This window comes from Haliotis cracherodii, unplaced genomic scaffold, assembly GCF_022045235.1.
Source record: "Haliotis cracherodii isolate W230 unplaced genomic scaffold, xgHalCrac1.p SCAF_6, whole genome shotgun sequence".
NCBI lineage: Eukaryota > Metazoa > Mollusca > Gastropoda > Lepetellida > Haliotidae > Haliotis > Haliotis cracherodii.
The window spans coordinates 2358203-2379384 of NW_027266319.1; the positions used below are offsets into that span (position 1 = coordinate 2358203).

General features: G+C 38.5%; 1 protein-coding gene across 1 annotated transcript; it reads right to left on the bottom strand.

The window, feature by feature from the left end:
* Positions 1-10923: 10923 nt before the first annotated feature.
* On the bottom strand, positions 10924-14806 carry LOC139445804 (uncharacterized). The gene is made up of 5 exons (XM_071227030.1): positions 14784-14806; positions 13120-13310; positions 11680-11808; positions 11451-11516; positions 10924-11044 (listed from the first exon to the last, which is right to left on the bottom strand). The coding sequence occupies exons 2-5, from the start codon at positions 13289-13291 to the stop codon at positions 10980-10982; spliced, it is 432 nt and encodes a 143-aa protein (XP_071083131.1). The 5' UTR covers positions 13292-13310; positions 14784-14806; the 3' UTR covers positions 10924-10979.
* Positions 14807-21182: the final 6376 nt, after the last annotated feature.

Consider the following 21182-nt stretch of genomic DNA (forward strand, 5'->3'; position numbering starts at 1 on the left):
TGTGATTCCATCTACTCATAGGTATACTTTGTCATTTCATACTTCATACAAAAATATACGAAACTACTTTATCCACTTTATCCACTTTAATCACCACACAAGTTCAACCAAAAAGGATATATTTAACCAACACTACTGATGCTGCATTATCTGAATACTTTTGTTTATATTCATTGATTCATCTGGATATTGTCTTTGGTAAAGAGAATAACCTACATCATACCAAATGCAACATATGTATTTCTAATTAGCCTATGTGTATCGAGCCATGGGGTGCTGCATTAGCCTGGGGATATTTAGCAGTCATTCATTGTAATATACTGACGTCCAAAACATAGTAAAAGACGTTTCTTGTCTAATTACTAAATGAAGTTAAACATAGACATAAAATCATGGTGAAATACGTCGCACCAATGCAACCAAATGTATTCGATGAAATAAAGCATGATAAAGTGTAAATTGTAATGAAAAAAATGCGCTCGAAGAACGAAATGGACAAGCAAAATTGGGATAAAAGCTTCTGACAGCACACGTTTGTGGAATGACATTGACGCCACAACACCGACACAAGACAACTTTGATCCAGAGGATCAACATTGCGCAAAGAAATTTTGTGGTGGTACCTTCAGGATCAGGAAGGAGAATATGGCACATTTCAGTTTAAATATTTATGTAATATAAAAGTAGAAAACAAACATATTATAGAAACTAACAAAGTTATAGGTTTTTACAACCATGACTTCCAGAAACAGTTGTCATTGTTTTCAAAGAACCGTCACCAGCACATCGAAATCAATGTGATCAATCAGGTCGGGAATCTCACCTGTTCTATGTCTATAATCACCAGTACATCATAAATAATGTGATCAATGAGAATCTCACCTGTTCTATGTCTATAATCACCAGTATATCATAAATAATGTGATCAATGAGAATCTCACAAGTTCTATGTCTATAATCACCAGTACATCATAATAGATGTGATCAACGAGGTCGTGAATCTCACCTGTTCTATGTCTATAACCACCAGTACATCATAATAAATGTGATCAATGAGAATCTCACAAGTTCTATGTCTATAATCACCAGTACATCGTAATAGATGTGATCAATGAGGTCGTGAATCTCACATATTCTATGTTCATAATCATCAGTACATCGTAATAGATGTGATCAATGAGGTCGTGAATCTCACATATTCTATGTTTATAATCATCAGTACATCGTAATAGATGTGATCAATGAGGTCGTGAATCTCACATGTTGTATGTCTATAACCACCAGTACATCATAATAGATGTGATCAATGAGGTCGTGAATCTCACATGTTGTATGTCTATAATCACCAGTACATCGTAATAGATGTAAGCAATGAGGTCGTGAATCTTACAAGTTCTATGTCTAGATGTCCAGTTCATCGTGAATAATGTGATCAATGCGAATCTCACATGTTGTATGTCTATAATCACCAGTACATCGTAACAGATGTGATCAATGAGGTCGTGAATCTCACATGTTCTATGTCTATAATCACCAGTACATCGTAATAGATGTGATCAATCAGGTCGTGAATCTCACATGTTCTATGTCTACAATCACCAGTACATTGTAATAGATGTGATCAATGAGGTCGTGAATCTCACGTGTTGTATGTCTATAATCACCAGTACATCGTAATAGATGTGATCAATCAGGTCGTGAATCTCACATGTTCTATGTCTACAATCACCAGTACATCGTAATAGATGTGATCAATGAGGTCGTGAATCTCACGTGTTGTATGTCTATAATCACCAGTACATCGTAATAGATGTGATCAATCAGGTCGTGAATCTTACAAGTTCTATGTCTATGACCACCAGTACATCATAAATAATGTTATCAATGAGAATCTCACAAGTTCTATGTCTATAAACACCAGTACATCATAAATGATGTGATCAATTAGAATTTCACAAGTTCTATGTCTATAATCACCAGTACATCGTAGTGTACCTGGCCCAAAAACTATTAATTAGGGGAGTTAGCCTGATGAAATAAAAATGGTAGCCGTTTGAATAGAGAGTAGTTACAGGGCGTGGTGAACGGGAGAGAGAGAGGCTGAAATAACAAATACGATAAAAGTCGACTAATGGGATCGGGTGGTCAGGTTTGCTGACTTGGTTGATGCATGTCATCGATCCCAATTGCGTGGATTGTCTGGTCCAGACTCGATTATTTTACAGACCGCCGTCATATAGCTGAAAACAAACAAAACAGTCGTCTAAGGCGCCTCGAGTCGCTGTGCAGAGTTTCGTCCCTTGGGCACACCAGAAACCTATGATTGTGGGTTCGGATTCCGGTTCGCGCCGATTATGTTTGTCAGTACCATACCCCTGCTGGTGGGTTTCACCGAAGTGGTAAACGTCTGAGACCTGTATCACATCAGGCTTTCCTCCCACATTAAGCTGATACGCCGTGATATAACTGTAATACTGTTAAAAGCGGCCTTAAACCCAACTCACCCTCTCACACTCCTTCTACTGACAATTGTTCCAAGCTTTGCTCCTTTGACGGATTGTTAACTTACTTTTGCCATGCAAAGTTATCTCCCTTCCTCTTTTTGCTCGAGGACGTAGTTTCGAAAAAGCACATTGATGGGCATTTTGAAGATGAAAGAACATGAATACATGATACTTTATGTGGATAACAACTTCTGAAAAAGGGGCAAGAAGTAGCCCTGAACGTCGCTTCACGTTGACAGAGTACAATAATTATTAAGCTGTGCATAAAGATTGAGAGTGACAAAACGTTCTTCACAAGACTGTATCACAAGATGGGATTTTTCCAGCAGTCCCTTTCCCTTATACCTTATATACCTTCAAGGTTACAACAGTTAAGGCTTTAGTACAGCTTTCAAAAAGGTGGGGGCAGTTGCACATTTGAGGCATCGATCATCTGCTATCGTTCAATAACCATTAAATACCAAATTCCCTTCCACTGATTCAGAGTGGCAAAACACTCTCTACAAGGCTGTATGACTTCAATAGTCAACCTTCCCTTCATGTCGAGCGATGTTCCAGCAGCTCCAGCCTTTCACAACTTTTCAGATACAATCAAGCATGCTCTTTCTACCAAGATTTCAAAGAGCGTCCTACGACTCATGCTCAGATTACAATACATCATTTACAATACATTATTTACAATTCATTGCTTACAATACATTACTTACAATACATTACTAACAATATGTTACTTTCAATACATTATTCACAATATGCAACTTACAATACATCATTTACAATACACTATTCACAACACATTACTTACAATACACTACTTTAAATACATTATTTACAATACACTGCTCAAAATACATCATTTACAATACATTACTTTCAATGCATAATTTACAATACACTACTTACAATACATCATATACAATAAACTACTTACAATACATCATTTACAACACACTTCTTACAATACACTACTTACAATGCATCATTTACAATACACTACTTGCAATACATCATTTACAATAAACTAATTACAATAAATCATTTACAATACACTACTTACAATACATCATTTACAATATACTACTTACAATGGATCATTTAAAATACACTAATTACAACACATTAATACAATTTACTAATTCTAATACATTATTTACGATGCATTACTTACAATACACGTCTTACAATACATTACTTACAAAACATCATTTACAATACATTATTTTCAATGCATCATTTACAATAGAATACTTACCATGCATCATTTACAATACACTACTTACAATACATCATTTACAATACACTACTTACAATGCATCATTTACAATACAATACTTGCAATACATCATTTACAATACACTACTTCCAATGCATCATTTAAAATAAACTACTTGCAATACATAATTTATAATACACTACTTACCATACATCATTTACAATACATTATTTTCAAAGCATTACTTACAATACATCATTTACAATACATCACTTACAATGCATCATTTACAATACACTACTTACAATGCATCGTTTACAAAACATTACTTACAATACACTACTTTCAATACATTATTTACAATACATCATTTACAATACTTTACTTACAATACATCATTTACAATACACTACTTACAATACATCATTTACAATACACTACTTACAATACATAATTTACAATACACTACTTACCATACATCATGTACAATACATTTTTTTTCAATACATTACTTATAATACATCATTTACAATACATCATTTACAATAAACTTCTTACGATGCATCATTTACAATACACTACTTACAATGCATCATTTACAATACACTACTTACAATACATCATTTACAATACACTACTTACAACACCTTACTTACAATACTCTGATTCTAATACATTATATACAATACATTACTTACAATACATCATTTACAATATACTACTTACGATACATCATTTACAATACACTACTTACCATACATCATTTACAATACACAACTGACAATGCATCATTTACAATACACTACTTACTTTACATCATTTACAATGCACTACGTACAATACATCACTTACAATACACTACTTACAATACATCATTAACAATACACTACTTACAATACATCATTTACAATATACTGCTTACAGTACATCATTTAGAATACATCATTTACAATACACTACTTACAATACATCACTTACCATGCATCATTTACAATACATAATGTGTCACAAGATCGCTACTCTGCTCTGCGTGCGGCTGTTCGTAGCACCTGGCACCTGACAATCAATGATGTAAACAATTTTTTAGGAAATGTAGTGAACGATTAATACTTTGGGTAAAACCTGAGGCAAATTGGTTCCCTGATAATTTATGGATGTTACAAGTATTTTCTGGATATTTAGAAACAACCCCACCCTGAATAAGATACGTTGTGTCCCTCAGCGTCAGCCCAACCATTTGTACAATTTTGAATCCCCACGACCTAGGAGTGCTTCCAGTCATATTTCGAGCTAATATTTGAGTTTGGACCAGATAATCCAGTGATTGATCTCATGAGCATTGATCTACGCAGTTGGGATACGATGACTTGCATCAACCAAGTCAGCGAGCCTGACCACCCGATCCCGTTAGTAGCCTCTTACGGCAAGCATGGGTTTCTGAAGACCTGTTCTAACCCGGATCTTCACGGGTATGTTCAGCATGTACATTGTGTTCGTTCCGTGATTGTCCTGTCATTGTTTTCTTTGGCGTTTGGTACGCCTCCGTGGTCTAGTGGTAGAGCGTCCGCCCGGGGTGCGGAATGCCCGGGGTTCGATCCCCGGACACATCATACTAAAAGACATGGCCTGGTCGGCTCGGAGTAAGCATACTGTGTCTGAATGGGGTATTACTGTTTAACTGCGGCATGGTATCTGAGTGAGCTAGCACTATATATCGGCATCAGTCCGGACTAGTACAAGCACCCACACACACGTTCAGGCACGTCGCTATATTAGTGCAATAATCTTGGACGCGACGTTAAACCCATTACACCTCACCTCTTCAGCATTTCCTCCAACCCTGACAATGCTAACATAACACTTTAATAAGTAAGCATACCACAACTTTGTGTAATGGGAAAGGTAACGATTTTATCACTTTTACCATCCTTATGGTTTTCCGTGAGGACCCCAGGTTCTGATTGGCTAATGACATCAAGGTACTCTTGCTGCAAAAATTATATAGTATATATTTTTTAAATTGACAAGAAATGTATACATGTCCGTAAGTCATTATAAAACATGCACAAAAATCATGTAAGAGGGCGGTGGGGAAGCCTAGAGGCTAAAGCATTCGCTGAATTTGCCAAAGACCCGGGTTCGATTCCCAACACGGGTACAACGTGATGCCAATTCCTGGTGTCCCCATCCGTGATATTGCTGGTATATGCTGGTATATTGCTAAAATCGGCGTAAAACCATATTCACTCAGTATATATAATGAGTGAATATGGTTTAACGCCGCTTTCTTATATATATGAGTACACACATACACGTGCATGCACGTCGCTATAAAAGTGCAATAATCTTGGATGCGACGTTAAACCCCATTTCACCTCACTGGTTTCCCAGTGTGTGAGTGCTTATTATTTGGCACTATATCAGAAAGGTGGCTGTTCACAAAACTTTGTATCCCTACGTGGTGTCTATAAAAATTACTATAGTGAATATAATATGTCTTCAAGTCCAATTATTTTAAGATTGGCATTATATGATAAAGAGTTTAAATATTAATAATAGGAAAATAATTATATGTTCATACTATTTGGTATATACGATACAACACAAATACAGTCAAGTCCCGTTAATCCGACATTGTTGGTTGCATATGTTTATGTCGAATTAACGAGTATGTCGGATAAACGAAATTAAGTAGTATCAGCGTTCATGGTAAAAAATCGGACAACTACACAATATATAACGATACAAACACGTAATAAAAATGAAACATTAAATATTCGTAATGGGTCCAAATAGCACTGATTTAATCAGTTCCCATCATTAGTGTCGGATAAAGCCGATTGTCGGATGAACGAATGTTGTATCACAAGACAAGACTGTACATCTGTTTCCCTAAAAGGCCCGAGAAGATCCCTGTTGGAATTAGTCTTCAGCAACAAATACCTGTCGAATGAGACGACTATACGGGTCGGGTGGCCAGGCTCTATGACATGGTGGAAGGATGTCAATTTTGAAGACCGATGCTCATGAGGTCAGTCACTGGATGGTCTGGTCCAGACTCCATTATTTACAGACCGCCGTCATATAGCTGGAACATTGCTTCGGCGTTACCAAAGCGAAAACATCTGATGCCATTATATACCACAACCTGGATAACTGGACCCGATGGTGGCGGTACGCTTTGATAAACTGTAAGTAGAGGAGGGGCGGTCGGGTAGCCTTGTGGTTATGGGTTTCACCGAAGTGGTAAACGTTGAGACCTGCATCACTTCGGGCTTTCCTCCCACATTAAGCTGAGACGCTGCGATATAACTGGAATACTGTTAAAAGCGGCATTAAACCCAACTCACTCACTCACTAAAGTGATTGTATGTGGAGCAATGTCAAGCGTAAGGATAGGGTCTCTTCATTTCCACAACACTTAATGATAGAATCCTAATAATGAAGGTGGCAGTGCTGTTTGCGCCTCCGTGGTCTAGTGGTAGAGCGTCCGCCTTGTTGTCATCCTGTCTGGCGCTCTGCATAAGGGGCTAAAACAAGATCGGCTTGGAGTCAGTATACTGTGTCTGAGTTGGGTATTCATGTTACACACACAGACACGTTCATGCACGTCGCCATAAAATTGCAAAAATCTTGGATGCGACGTTAATCCCATTTCACCTCACATCTCATCAGCCTATCACGGTATACGGACCGGTCTTACTGACATCATCTTCATGTTTTCTGACAAGATGTTATCGGGATATAACAAAGACATGCGTTTATATTCAATCGGGTAATTCATCGGTTAGAAGGGGCGGTTGGGTAGCCTAGTGGTTAAAGCGTTCGTTCGTCATGCTTAAGATCCGGGTTCGATTCCTGACATGGGTACAATGTGTGAAGCCCGTTTCTGGTGTCCCCCGCCGTGATATTGCTGGAATATTGCTAAAAGTAAAACCAAACTCACTCACTCACTCACTCATCAGTTCGAACTGATACCAGACCACTGAGAGGCATTGACTACCGAGAAAGCTGCATTCTCTTATGCACAACGGATATCGATGATAAAACATTTCAACACCTCATCACGGGTGGAGTGAATTCAAGAGGAGGCAACTGGAGAGACTACATTATGAAGATGATGATAGATGTGTGACTTCTCTTGAAACTATGAACTATATGCAGGACAGTTTTCAAATCTTTTACGCCGCTTTTAGCAATATTCCATATTCCACGTGCACGGCGTGGGGCACGGCTTCCACACAATGTACCCATATGGGCAGTCGAAGCCGGGCCTTGGTTGTTTATAAATAGGTATACAATTCGCACTGCTCATGGTTTATTTTCCCTGCAGTATTTTATTGTACGATAAACACCTCGCACTCTTCGTTTATTTCTCATATGAGATATCAACAATATGTACAGCGATGTTGATGAAATGTACAAGCTTTAAATGTTTTTACCCGTATTTAAATAATGATGACCCCTTCAACAGAATCCGACCTCGGAAATGTCGGTCAAGTCCATTTTATGCACAGGTGGAGGTGAAGTGAAATGGGGTTTAACGTCGCGTCCAAGATTATTGCACTTATATAGCGACGTGCATGTACGTGTGTGTGTGTGTGTGTGTGTGTTTGTGCGGCTGCTTGTACTAGTGCCGATTTATAGTGCTAGCTCACTGAGATACCATGCCGCAGTTTAACATGAATACCCCATTCAGAAACAGTATACTGACTCCGAGCCGACCAGTCCTTGTTTTAGCCCCTTAATGACGAGCGCCTGACAGGATAACAACAAGTACCATCTTTTAACGTCTTTTGGTATGAAGCGGTCGGGGATCGAACCCCGGACCTTCCCCTCCCCGGGCGGACGCTCTACCACTAGACCAAGGAGGCGGTCACACAGGTGGAAATTTCTCGCATATTCTTACAATCCTCATGTCGATAATCTGTACCTTTTCTCCCAATACCGACAGGTTCATCTCTCCCGCTTTTGGATGCAATCTCTTATCTGCGTTGCCCTGTTGCTTCTATAGGGAACAACTGACTAGACACTCCCCTCTCAAAAATAACGTTGTCCAATATACGACGTCATTGCGAGCGCATGTTCAAATCTCCAGACATAACGTCATGATAGAACGACACGAGATAAACCACATCTTCGTTCTTTATTGTTTTTTTGCGATTTATCCTATAGCTAAATATATCTTATATAAGTAGATAAAACACAAGTCAGGTCAAAAATGCCCTCTTGTCGCTCTCATATACTGTAGGGCACGGGTGGCCCATTCGTCTAAGGCACTGCGATTCGCTGTGCAGAGTTGCGTCCCTTGGGCACGCCAGAAATCTATGATTGTGGGTTCGAATTCCGATTGGCCCCGATTATGTTTGTCAACGCCATACTCGAGCTCGTCGGTTTCACCTAAGTGAGAGGCCTGCATCACTTCGGGCTTTCCTCAAACATTAAGCCGTGATATATCTAGAATACTGTTCAAAACGGCGTAAAACCCAACTCACTCGCTCTTATATACCGCTGTGAAGAAAGTGTCCCATCCCTAAACTTCTAGAACCTTCAAGCCTCCCAGGTACATGTAGATAACCATCTAACAGACAACAGATGATGCCAACACGAGGTTCTGAGGTCTACTTATAAACTTATTCATTGGGATCGCTATTAAGTAAGAGAATTCTTTCTATAGGCATTAAAACCTATTGTGAGGTTTTACTTTCCAGTCGGGTTAAACGTTATAAAGTCCCTGGCATTTAATAGGATATTCAAGTCATATTTGCTATAATATCCCAGGGGTTTTATATAATATAACTTCCGTTCAGATTGTAACATATAATGAAATGTAAAATCAAATGACAAATGTTTTCTTTATATTACCGAGGATCGAACTCGCAACCTTCATATCTGTAGCCCAGTGAGTGTACCACGAGGATAAGCTTCACTGGTTTTTAGAATGTCCTTTTCAAGATCCATACGCCGTACAAGATATTTTACGCGTGTTTCCTAAGGTTCATGGAAAGTATGTTCGAAACATAAAAATGTTGATAAATGTTGTTTTAAGTTTCTTTTTTCGGTTTAGAAGTATGGAAAAACACTTTCCCTCGGTTTTGGTAGACAGAGCATGCCCTGGGGGTCGGGAAAAACAGCGGGGGCATGCTCTGTCTACCAAAACCTCGTGAGTCTGTTTTCTCCAATACGTAGATAAGGCGCTGACAAATTGGAGCAGGTTCTTCATAAAAATAACCTCATGTATTACTCGCCCGTGAAGAGATCACCCGTTTAATAAACATAGAGCTGTATGACACCTACTTATAGTATGTAATACCAAGCACCTGCTTCTGTGCTGCAGGAACAAGCTGCATTACCAAATATTGAAAACTCCCAACATCCCTCGTCATATTCAACGACATTGCAGGTATTCTCATCAAAATCAAATCCTACCTCTCGCTACGTCACATGACAGATTTCGCGGTTGGATCTTGCAACAAAATTCCACAAATCACATTATGGGGTATTTAATTGTGACGTGACTGTAAACTTGGAAGTGCTCTGGGCCTTGTTCCACAAGGCGATCGTTGCGGCGCGACAGTCGTAAGTCTTATGTTAAAGTATGGGTGTTACGATAATCTTAGAGCTACGACAGCTATGTGGACCGCACTCCTGAATTCTAAAGGTGGGCCGTTGTATCGTATCAGGTATTAAATTAATAAATGTCGACTCTTAATGTGTTTGAAGTATTATTCTGTTAAACTCAATTGGAAGAAGATGTTGATCGCGTAGATGTCTGCCTGTGTGTACACAAAAGTAAAAGTTAAACAAAAAGTTATAAAAGTAATAAATAAAATAAACCATTTCATACCAGCGATGCGGCGTCTGCAACCCGCGGGGCGTCTAAGAGCTACGTCATAGGCCGCCGACAACGTTGACTAACTTGGCCAGGCGCCACTAGAGTGTTATGAAAAGACTCCCTCAAATCGTCATGAGACTCGTCGAGTGATTGAATGTTTCCCATACCGAGGCGGAATAACGAAATAAATATACACAAAAACTTAATTCTATTTAAGACGCCCCAAGGTACACCTGACAATTTGCTCCGGTTAAAGAATGATCGTCCATTAGCAGATTCTGGCACTGCTAAGGGACGCAACTCCAAATCCTGATGATGACATATAGTTAATTAATAGGCCTTAGAGTCAATTAATAGCACAAGAAACAGTATACGTTTGCAAGAATGATTTATTGAAATCAGTTTATCAACATGTTGATCGGGAGGATTATTCAGCGTCATCTTCAAATGCATCCTCGTGGGCCTCGCGGAGCTCCTTCTGCAAAGCAGGATCTGAAAGGAGGCAATAAAAACCCATTAATACATCCAGTTTCTATGTTACAAAATAATAAGTTCTATCCAATCAATAATAGGTGTTGCGGGGAGCCAAGAGGTCTTAGGCACCAGGATCCGCTTCTCCTGGTTTCAGTTTCGTCCTGATTATTATCCTTGATCCATCCCTGAACCACTCACCTTTGTCGCGAACACCTGGTATCATCGCTATATGACAGTGATTCAAACACACAATCGTACAAACGTACAATCGACTCTGCTTTTGGCAACTATATCTTGTCAATATGGGAAGGGGTTTGTCGCTTTTATTTCAACGAACTGGGACTCACATAACTGGGAAACTGCTCAACTCGGCGTTAAACCTCAAGTTACTACTTCACTTGAATCAGACCATAGTTTCTGTTACCTGCATCAATGGCCATGAAGTCATGGATGCTTCTCGAGAACTCTTCCACACTCACGTTCGAATCGCCTGAAATGGTCGAAGTGATTTGTCAAAATGAATTCATGACGTGAAAAGCATTAAAACAATAAATGTCGGTAACATGTAGTTACTTGGTATTACTAGACTTTTAATGAAACATAAAAATATTGCTTAAAAATATTATGAAGTGAAAAGTAAGTATTTGTTTCACCATTTTCATCAGCAAGTGAAAGTAGATCCTCGGCTGCCTGTCTTTCCATCAGTTGCTCAGCTTCTGATTGGTCAATATTGCCATCCTTGTTCTTGTCAATGTCGTCAGCATTCCGCTTGCCTATGGTCGCTGTAAGCAAAGAATGTCCATTAAACAGAAAGCTCACCTGTCGTCTCGTGTTATATTGAAATCATCGAACAAACAACTACACATTGTATACTTTGATCTAACGTGTTCATCATTCCTTGATTCTTGAAATAGTTGATCAAACAAAGGTGACAAGGTACGTGTACCCTAGCGTCCCTTAATCGTGGCAGGATCCGCTGACTGTGTTTTTAATAAAGTGGTAAACTTAAACGACAGGCTTCTCTCCCACACATATCTGACAATGGCTGAAGTATTGTTCGAAACTCACTCAAGTCAAAACATCATAACGACTCAGTACGTCACATTTACTGTCACTGCATTACTGGAATCTTAACATTTTTAAAAATCTAGATATTATTATATGTATGTTATTCACAAACGCCAGGAGTGGCTCTAGTTGTATTTGACATTTTTACACTGCCATTTGACGACAGATTTTCATTTGAAATAATTAGCTCCTTTCAACTAAATGGTTCAAAATAGTACTAAGTATTTGATATGAATATGAAGTCAAAACATCGTAACGACTCAGTATAACTAGCCCGATGACGTCACATTTACTGTCACTTCATTACTGGAATCTTAACATTTTTTTAAATCTAGATATTATTATATGAGTGTTATTCACAAACGCCAGGAGTGGCTCTAGTTGTATTTGACATTTTTACACTGCCATTTGACGATAGATTTTCATTTGAAATAATTAGCTCCTTTCAACTAAATGGTTCAAAATAGTTGATATGAATATTATCAGTTGTCAAAATGGGGGGATACATCTTTGGATACGTTCGCGTTAGAATAGGATGCGATTTGCATGAAACTGACACCCGTTAAACTTTCATTTCAAGCAAAAGCAAAAATACACAATCCCCCACCAGGGCACTCACAATATCCCTGTCAAATGTTAAGTTGTATATAATCGAAGCGGGGATAATAAACCCTTCACTTCATATGCGGCATTGCTAAATATTCCCTAGCCTGTCGTGCATCCGAGCATTGCCTTCCCACTGTGTTGGCAGGGTAAAAGAAAACCTTCATGTGTGTGAAAACTCCTGGCCACAGAAATAAAAAAGATACAATAAAAAAGATTTTTCGTCAACTCATCTGAATATGTAGATAATGTTATTTGAGATTGTCTTGTTAAAACAAACGTATATAGGCAAAAGAATATCTTGGAAGTGGACACGTGACTTGCATTCAGCGGAATAAGACAATAGTGCTCTTCATATTTGTTACAGTTTTCATTACCACTAAATGTGAATGAAAGCTCGGAACGTTTAGTCCTGCTCTTACAGACAACTGGATTGATGATGTGTCGGTATCGATTGTAAAAACGGTAAACCCGTCCAGCGGCTCGAAGAATTCGACGACCCCGGATCCGGATCCACCTCCTTCTTCTACCCCAGGCGTCCGACTCCGGGAGCACCACCAGGGCCACGAGCAGGAGGACGAGGAACAGACGCATCCTGACGAACTGATACTATCTGCGTGACATTAAGAATAATTCTCCATATTACCAATGCCATCACCAGTGGAACAAACTACTCACAATCTGTTGTGTTTTGCAAATGGCTGAAGGAAAGGATAATGAATCATGTTTTAAATATCTGTATCTCCAACACACCGGTAACTGTCATAAATCACCACCTGACCCGGAATGCCACTTGAAGTTTGTAAAAAGTGTAGGTGAAACATTGTTGATGTCCATCTGTTTATAAAATAACATTTTAAAACATTATTCAAATCGCCAAAGCAACCCAAAACATACAAAAACCCAAGATCTTTGGTGATACCACTCAAGAGGTTAATTTAGGATTAGTTTTTTCATGGTAGAATTCAGAAGGGCTCACTGTGTTCATCCTGACGAACTTATGTTATCTACTAATATCTAATTATAATATTCGACCCGTGAAGATCCGGGGTAGAATAATGATTACATGTGTAGCTTCAAACGATAAAGATTATAGTTAAAATTTTCAACACGTTTTGGCCTCTAAGGTTTGAAGAGTAGTCTCCCTTTGAACCTTCACGTCAACGTAAGATTGTAAGTGTCAAGTTTTCATTTTGACATGACATTTGCGATAAGTTTCCAAAGAGTATATACTTTTCGTCATAATAAATTCGTTATGGTGTCTTCAGTTGCCGATACGGTGTCATATCAGGTTAGCAGGAAAATATGACACCGTATCCGGCATCTAAAGACATCATAACTAATAGTATCGGGCTCAGTAGCTCTTTTAGTGGCGGATTGTATTCACGGATGACCGTATACAATACCATGAAGTTCTGACGAAGACATTTACCAACATTACATCAAAGGACGACGATATTCAAACCAGGGCGATGGGGTAGCCTAGAAGTTAAAGCGTTCTCTCCCCATATGGGTACAATGTGTGAAGCTCATTTCTGGGGTCTCCCGACGTGATATCGCTGGAATATTGCTAAAAAGCGACGTAAAACATAATCACTCACTCACTCAATATTCATACCGAACGTTGTTTATTCAAATGTGTTATTGGGAATGAAAAATACCCTGCTGTCATTGAAGAAAATATATGCAATAAAACGTCAAGACTTTTTCTTGTCCCAGTTCACAAAGTTTTTCAGCCAATCAGATTGCGGCACACTCTCCCATAATGTTACAGTTTTCATTTCTTTAATGTTTGTTGTTTAACGCCGCACTCAGCAATATTCCAGCCATATCACGGCGGTTTGGAAATAATCGAGCCTGGACCAGACAATCCAGTGATTGACATCATGAGAAAGGATCTACGCAATATAGATGACATGTATCAACCGAGTCAGCGAGCCTGACCACCCGATCCCGTTAGTCGCCTCTTACGACAAGCATAGTTGCCTTTTACGGCAAGCATGGGTTGCTGAAGAGATATTCTAACCCCGATCTTTCCTACATCAACGTATTTAATTAAACTAGTAGAACTAAAACGTGTACTCACCCAAAACAGACAGCTGAAGCAGTTTCTGAAGAATGGATGTAGATACTGCTCATATTTATACAGATTTACATGCGGAACTTGTGAAAAGAAACAGGAAACCAAACTCTAAAACAACAAGATAATATCTCAGCAGAACGCCATGTGATTGGTGGATTCGTTGTGTATCTCTAGGGTCCTGACTTGTAACAGTTGGGAGAGATGGATGTCAGTGCCAGGTTTTGATGCAATCCTCTGATATTGATACAAGTGTAACATATTTTTGTGTGTAATCATTTTCATGATTGGAAATGATGTTTAACACGTTCAAAACGAGATGACTAAACACGAGATAGCAAGGTATGAATTGGCCCATCCTGTTCGCGTGACTATTTTGACACTGTTTACACTCTGCTTGGGGCAGTCCATAGCAACAGCTGAACGTGAGTGCCTTCTGTCGTTATTTTAATAATAATCAAAATCAGAAATGTTACATGAACAAGTACTAGAAAAATACGAGAACACGACCGTACTTTTTAAAAAAAATACACAGTTACTATAAAATAATTAAAATAACATTAAATAACTGAAGAATCGAGAAACAACGAAATTTCAACTTGATAAAATAATCGAAATAACGACAAAATGCATATTTCGAAACAAATAAGTTAAATAAGGAGCAAAAATAAAAGTATGGTACCAAAGTGGCACTATTAGGCTGTCGTCATTTTTTTATATAAAATGAAAGTGATACTTTAACCGTTTTGTTAAGATGTGTTTGGTTAATTTATAAAGCACACTACAAATGTATGTTCGTGTCAGCTTTTATCTGTCAACCTATTTTGGTCAGGCTCGGTTGGTAGCGTGTCATCTTGCAACCCCGTGTGACGTTGCCCTTAGTTGTAATCACTGGTTTATCTCTCCCAGACTCCATTATCCCGAGGCCATCCTTATTATTGTGTTTCTCATCTGTCTCCAAATGCAGCTTGCCCTCCCGCCGATAGCATACAAGTATTTTTATTCCTGATTTATCCGCCGTCCATCTGTATTTCTTGACAAAAGTATAAAGTCTCACAACCTGAAGGTGTTTTGGAAACCACAGCCTTCTATATAAATGACAGTATGCGTTCTTAAAGTGAAATAATGGAACCTTTTATTTCTGTGTTGTGATATAGGATTCGCTTCCATTGCAGTTCACATATAAAGCGGCGAGCTGTGCTGATGTTTGTGAAAGCTGACGCTTGAAAGCCTGCGACATTGGCAATCACACAGACAGGTGTTACTTGTGAAGTTTGGGGGTGGTTTTACCTTGCTTGTTAAAGTAGACCTAACTAACTGCCACTTTTGAAAAGCTCCCGACTACTACCGCCTGTGCTTCTCTCAGCGATAAGAGTGTTAGAGTGACTTTGTACCACAAAAAGTTTGACTCCGAACCACTTCCCTTCATCAACTTCTACGCCAGGTACACTTGCAATGGGTCAATTTGGTAAAAAATACCAGCTGTGATTCCATCTACTCATAGGTATACTTTGTCATTTCATACTTCATACAAAAATATACGAAACCACTTTATCCACTTTAATCACCACACAAGTTCAACCTAAAAGGATATATTTAACCAACACTACTGATGCTGCATTATCTGAATACTTTTGTTTATATTCATTGATTCATCTGGATATTGTCTTTAGTAAAGAGAATAACCTACATCATACCAAATCCAACATATGTATCTCTAATTAGCCTATGTGTATCGAGCCAAGGGGTGCTGCGTTAGCCTGGGGATATTTAGCAGTCATTCATTGTAATATACTGACGTCCAAAACATAGTACAACAAGACGTTTCTTGTCTAATTACTAAATGAAGTTAAACATAGACATAAAATCATGGTGAAATACGTCGCACCAATGCAACCAAATGTATTGGATGAAATAAAGCATGATTAAGTGTAAACTGTAATGAAAAAAATGCGCTCGTAGAACGAAATGGACGTGCAAAATTGGGATAAAAGCTTCTGATAGCACACGTTTGTGGAATGACATTGACGCCACAACACCGACACAAGACAACTTTGATCCAGAGGATCAACATTGCGCAAAGAAATTTTGTAGTGGTACCTTCAGGATCAGGAAGGAGAATATGGCACATTTCAGTTTAAATATTTATGTAATATAAAAGTAGAAAACAAACATATTATAGAAACTAACAAAGTTATAGGTTTTTACAACCATGACTTCCAGAAACAGTTGTCATTGTTTTCAAAGAACCGTCACCAGCACATCGAAATCAATGTGATCAATCAGGACGGGAATCTCACCTGTTCTATGTCTATAATCACCAGTACATCATAAATAATGTGATCAATGAGAATCTCACCTGTTCTATGTCTATAATCACCAGTACATCATAATAGATGTGATCAATGAGGTCGTGAATCTCACATGTTCTATGTCTATAATCACCAGTACATCGTAATAGATGTGATCAATGAGGTCGTGAATCTCACATGTTGTATGTCTATAAACACCAGTACATCGTAATAGATGTGATCAATGAGGTCGTGAATCTTACAAGTTCTATGTCTAGATGTCCAGTTCATCGTGAATAATGTGATCAATGAGAATCTCACAAGTTCTATGTCTATGACCACCAGTACATCATAAATAATGTGATCAATGAGAATCTCACAAGTTCTATGTCTATGACCACCAGTACATCATAAATAATGTGATCAATGAGAATCTCACAAGTTCTATGTCTATAATCACCAGTACATCATAAATGATGTGATCAATGAGAATTTCACAAGTTCTATGTCTATAATCACCAGTACATCGTAATGTACCTGGCCCAAAAACTATTAATTAGGGGAGTTAGCCAGATGAAATAATAATGGTAGCCGTTTGAATAGAGAGTAGTTACAGGGCGTGGTGAACGGGGGACAGAGGCTGAAATAACAAATACGAGAGAGTGTAGTAATGTGGTTGTCCGTGTTGTGGTTGTGAGAGCGTGTGTTAGGTGACCTTTGCCTTGGCGAGAGAGCACGATGAAAGAGCTCAATGATCTACCATGGATGGTTAAGCTGGAATTTTGCGCGTGGACGTCGTAGAAGACAGTTTAGAATTTAGATCCCGGTCCTATTGTTTGTTTGTTGTTTAACGCCGCACTCCCAATATTTCAGCTATATGACGGCGGTCTGTAAAATAATAGACCAGTCAATCCAGTGATTGACATCATTAGCATCTGTACGATGACATGCATCAACCAAGTCAGCGAGCCTGACCACCTGATCCCGTTAGTCGCCTCGTACGACAAGCATAGTCGCCTTTTACTTCAAGCATGGGTTGCTGAAGATGTATTCTACCCCGGATCTTCACGGGACGACCCCAATCCAAATTGTAGAAAGTTGTTGATGATGATTGTTTTTTATGAATTTTTAGATGGCTGGGAAGATTGCCGGGAAGTTTGTAGGATTATGAGGAGTGTTATATTGTTTTTATATTGTAGGTAAGTGTCTGGTAGAGTGGTGTGCGTGTGTGGTGGGGTTGTGGTTGCAAGTTTAATTTCGCTGCCAAATCCGCGAGGTTATTCCCAGGTATGTTTGTGTGGCCAGGTATCCGTAGTATTGTTATGTTTATATTATAGTGATAAGATGCATAATGTTATTGATAATGTCTGGGCGTGATTTTGAGTATTTCTATTTGTTGTATCGAGCCTCAGAAATTATTAAGAAATTATTGTTTTTTTATGCTTTGGTTTGGTGTAATCCACATTGAATTGCCAAAAGTTCTGTTGTGTTGGAATTGGGGTAGTTTGCATCGTGAACATTAGTCTTTTTTGGTTTTGGTTATGTGACATGGGTACCTAGACCGGTTTCGGGCTTGTTTGGGGTTGTTTTTTAACTGTTTGAGTGTCGCTGGCCTTGTGTTGGGGTATTTGTAACTGATTAATTTATATTTTGGGTTTTGATGTGCCCCAGCCGAGTAGTTGAGGCTAATTTGATCACGCCTAAGGGGGACTGGTGCTATGCCTGAAAGTAGTAAAATTACATCTAGGGACGTACCATTCCTTGTCCCCAGGGCTATGTTTAGGTCTTTATACTGAATTGAATTTAGTTTATTGGAGTTATTACCGGATAAACGAGGACAGGAGCGGCGTAGTCCAGTTTTGCTTTTTCAGGGTTTTATAAATGTTGTGTTTGGCTTGTTTGTTAACGTCCCTGTCAGTTCCACTGATGGATCTCATAAGATTTATGTCATGTTGACAGGAATTGACCAGGCTAGAAATGTGGGGTGCCCATGTCAGGTGTAGGTCGAAAGTTACTCCTAGAAATTTGCTTCTTTTTGGAATGTGATTGGTTCATTACTAAGTGTTAGTTGGGTTGTTTAATAAGCTAATGGTATTTTGTGTGTTGATTTTGAATCCCCACGTGGAAGCCCAGTATTTAGTATCTTTAAGTAAAGGTTAGATGCTCTTTTGAGCTTGTATTAGTGATGTGGATGAGGTCCAGCAGGAAAAGTCGTCAGTGAAATTTGCAGCAGATATAGTTTTAAGTAAGTTTGGGAAAATCATAAAGTTGAAGAGAGTGGGGTAAATAATACTTCCTTGTGGGCTGCCATTTTCTAAATCATATGGGTCTCATAGTGTTTTGTGTGATTTTACTGTTGTCTTTATGTTGGTTAAGAATGAGTGAATGAAATTTAGTATTCTCTCATCCATGGATTTATGTTGTAATTGTTGTATTAGGCTATTGTGCCAAACCATGTCAAAAACCTTACAAAAATCTATGAAAATGGCCAATGTGTATTGTTTCTGGGCTTGAGCTGTTCTAAATGTAAAATATGGTCTAAAGTTTGCCGGTTTGGAGTAAAGCTGGACATTTGGAACTTGAGCCTGTTATTAATAATGGTTTCCATTATTATCCATATGTGTGATGTTAATGAAATGGGTCGATATGAGTCAGGCTCGTAAGGGGGTTTCCCTGATTTAAGAATTGGTACCACCATTGCTGATTTCCAGGTTTGGGGGATGGTACCAGAGATCTAAATTTGGTTGTATAATTGTAATAATATTTTTTTAAATTTTGACAATGAGATGACAGTCGTCTAAGGCGCCGCGAGTCGCTGTGCAGTGTTTCGTCCGTTGGGCACACGAGAAACCTATGATTGTGGGTTCGAATTCCGGTTCGTGCTGATTATGTTTCTAGGTTTGTCAGTACCATACCCCTGCTGGTGGGTTTCACCGGAGTGGTAAACGTCTGAGACCTGCATCACATCGGGCTTTCCTCCCACATTAAGCTGATACGCCGTGATATAACTGTAATACTGTTAACAGCGGCGTTAAACCCAACTCACTCTCTCACACTCCTTCTACTGACAATTGTTCCAAGCTTTGTTCCTTTGAAGGATTGTTAACTTACTTTTGCCATGCGAAGTTATCTCCCTTCCTCTTTTTGCTCGAGGACGTAGTTTCGAAAAAGCAAATTGATAGGCATTTGGAACTTGAAAGAACATGAATACATGATACTTTATGTGGATAACTTCTGATAAAGGGGGAAGAAATAGCCCTGAACGTCGCTTAACATTGACAGAGTACAATAATTATTTAGCTGTGCATAAAGATTGAGAGTGACAAAACATTCTACACAAGACTGTATCACAAGATGGGATTTTTCCAACAGTCCCTTTCCCTTATACCTTATATACCTTCAAGGTTACAACATTTAAGGCTTTAGTACAGCTTTCAAAAAGGTGGGGGCAGTTGCACATTTGAGGCATCGATCATCTGATATCTTTCAATAACCATCAAATACCAAATTCACTTCCACTGATTCAGAGTGACAAAACACTCTCTACAAGACTGTATGACTTCAATAGTCAACCTTCCCTTCATGTCGAGCGATGTTCCAGCAGCTCCAGCCTTTCACAACTTTTCAGATACAATCAAGCATGCTCTTTCTACCAAGATTTCAAAGAGCGTCCTACGACTCATGCTCAGATTACAATACATCATTTACAATACATTATTTACAATACATTGCTTACAATACATTACTTACAATACATTACTAACAATACGTTACTTTCAATACATTATTTACAATATGCAACTTACAATACATTATTTAGAATACATCATTTACAATACACTATTCACAACACATTACTTGTAATACAGTATTTACAATACACTACTTACAATACATCATTTACAATACACTACTTACAATACATTATTAACAACACATTACTTACAATACACTACTTTTAATACATTATTTACAAAATACTGCTTACAATACATCTTTTACAATACATCATTTACAACACACTACTTACAATGCATCATTTACAATACAATACTTACAATACATTATTTACAATACACTACTTACAATACATTATTTACAATACAGTATCTAA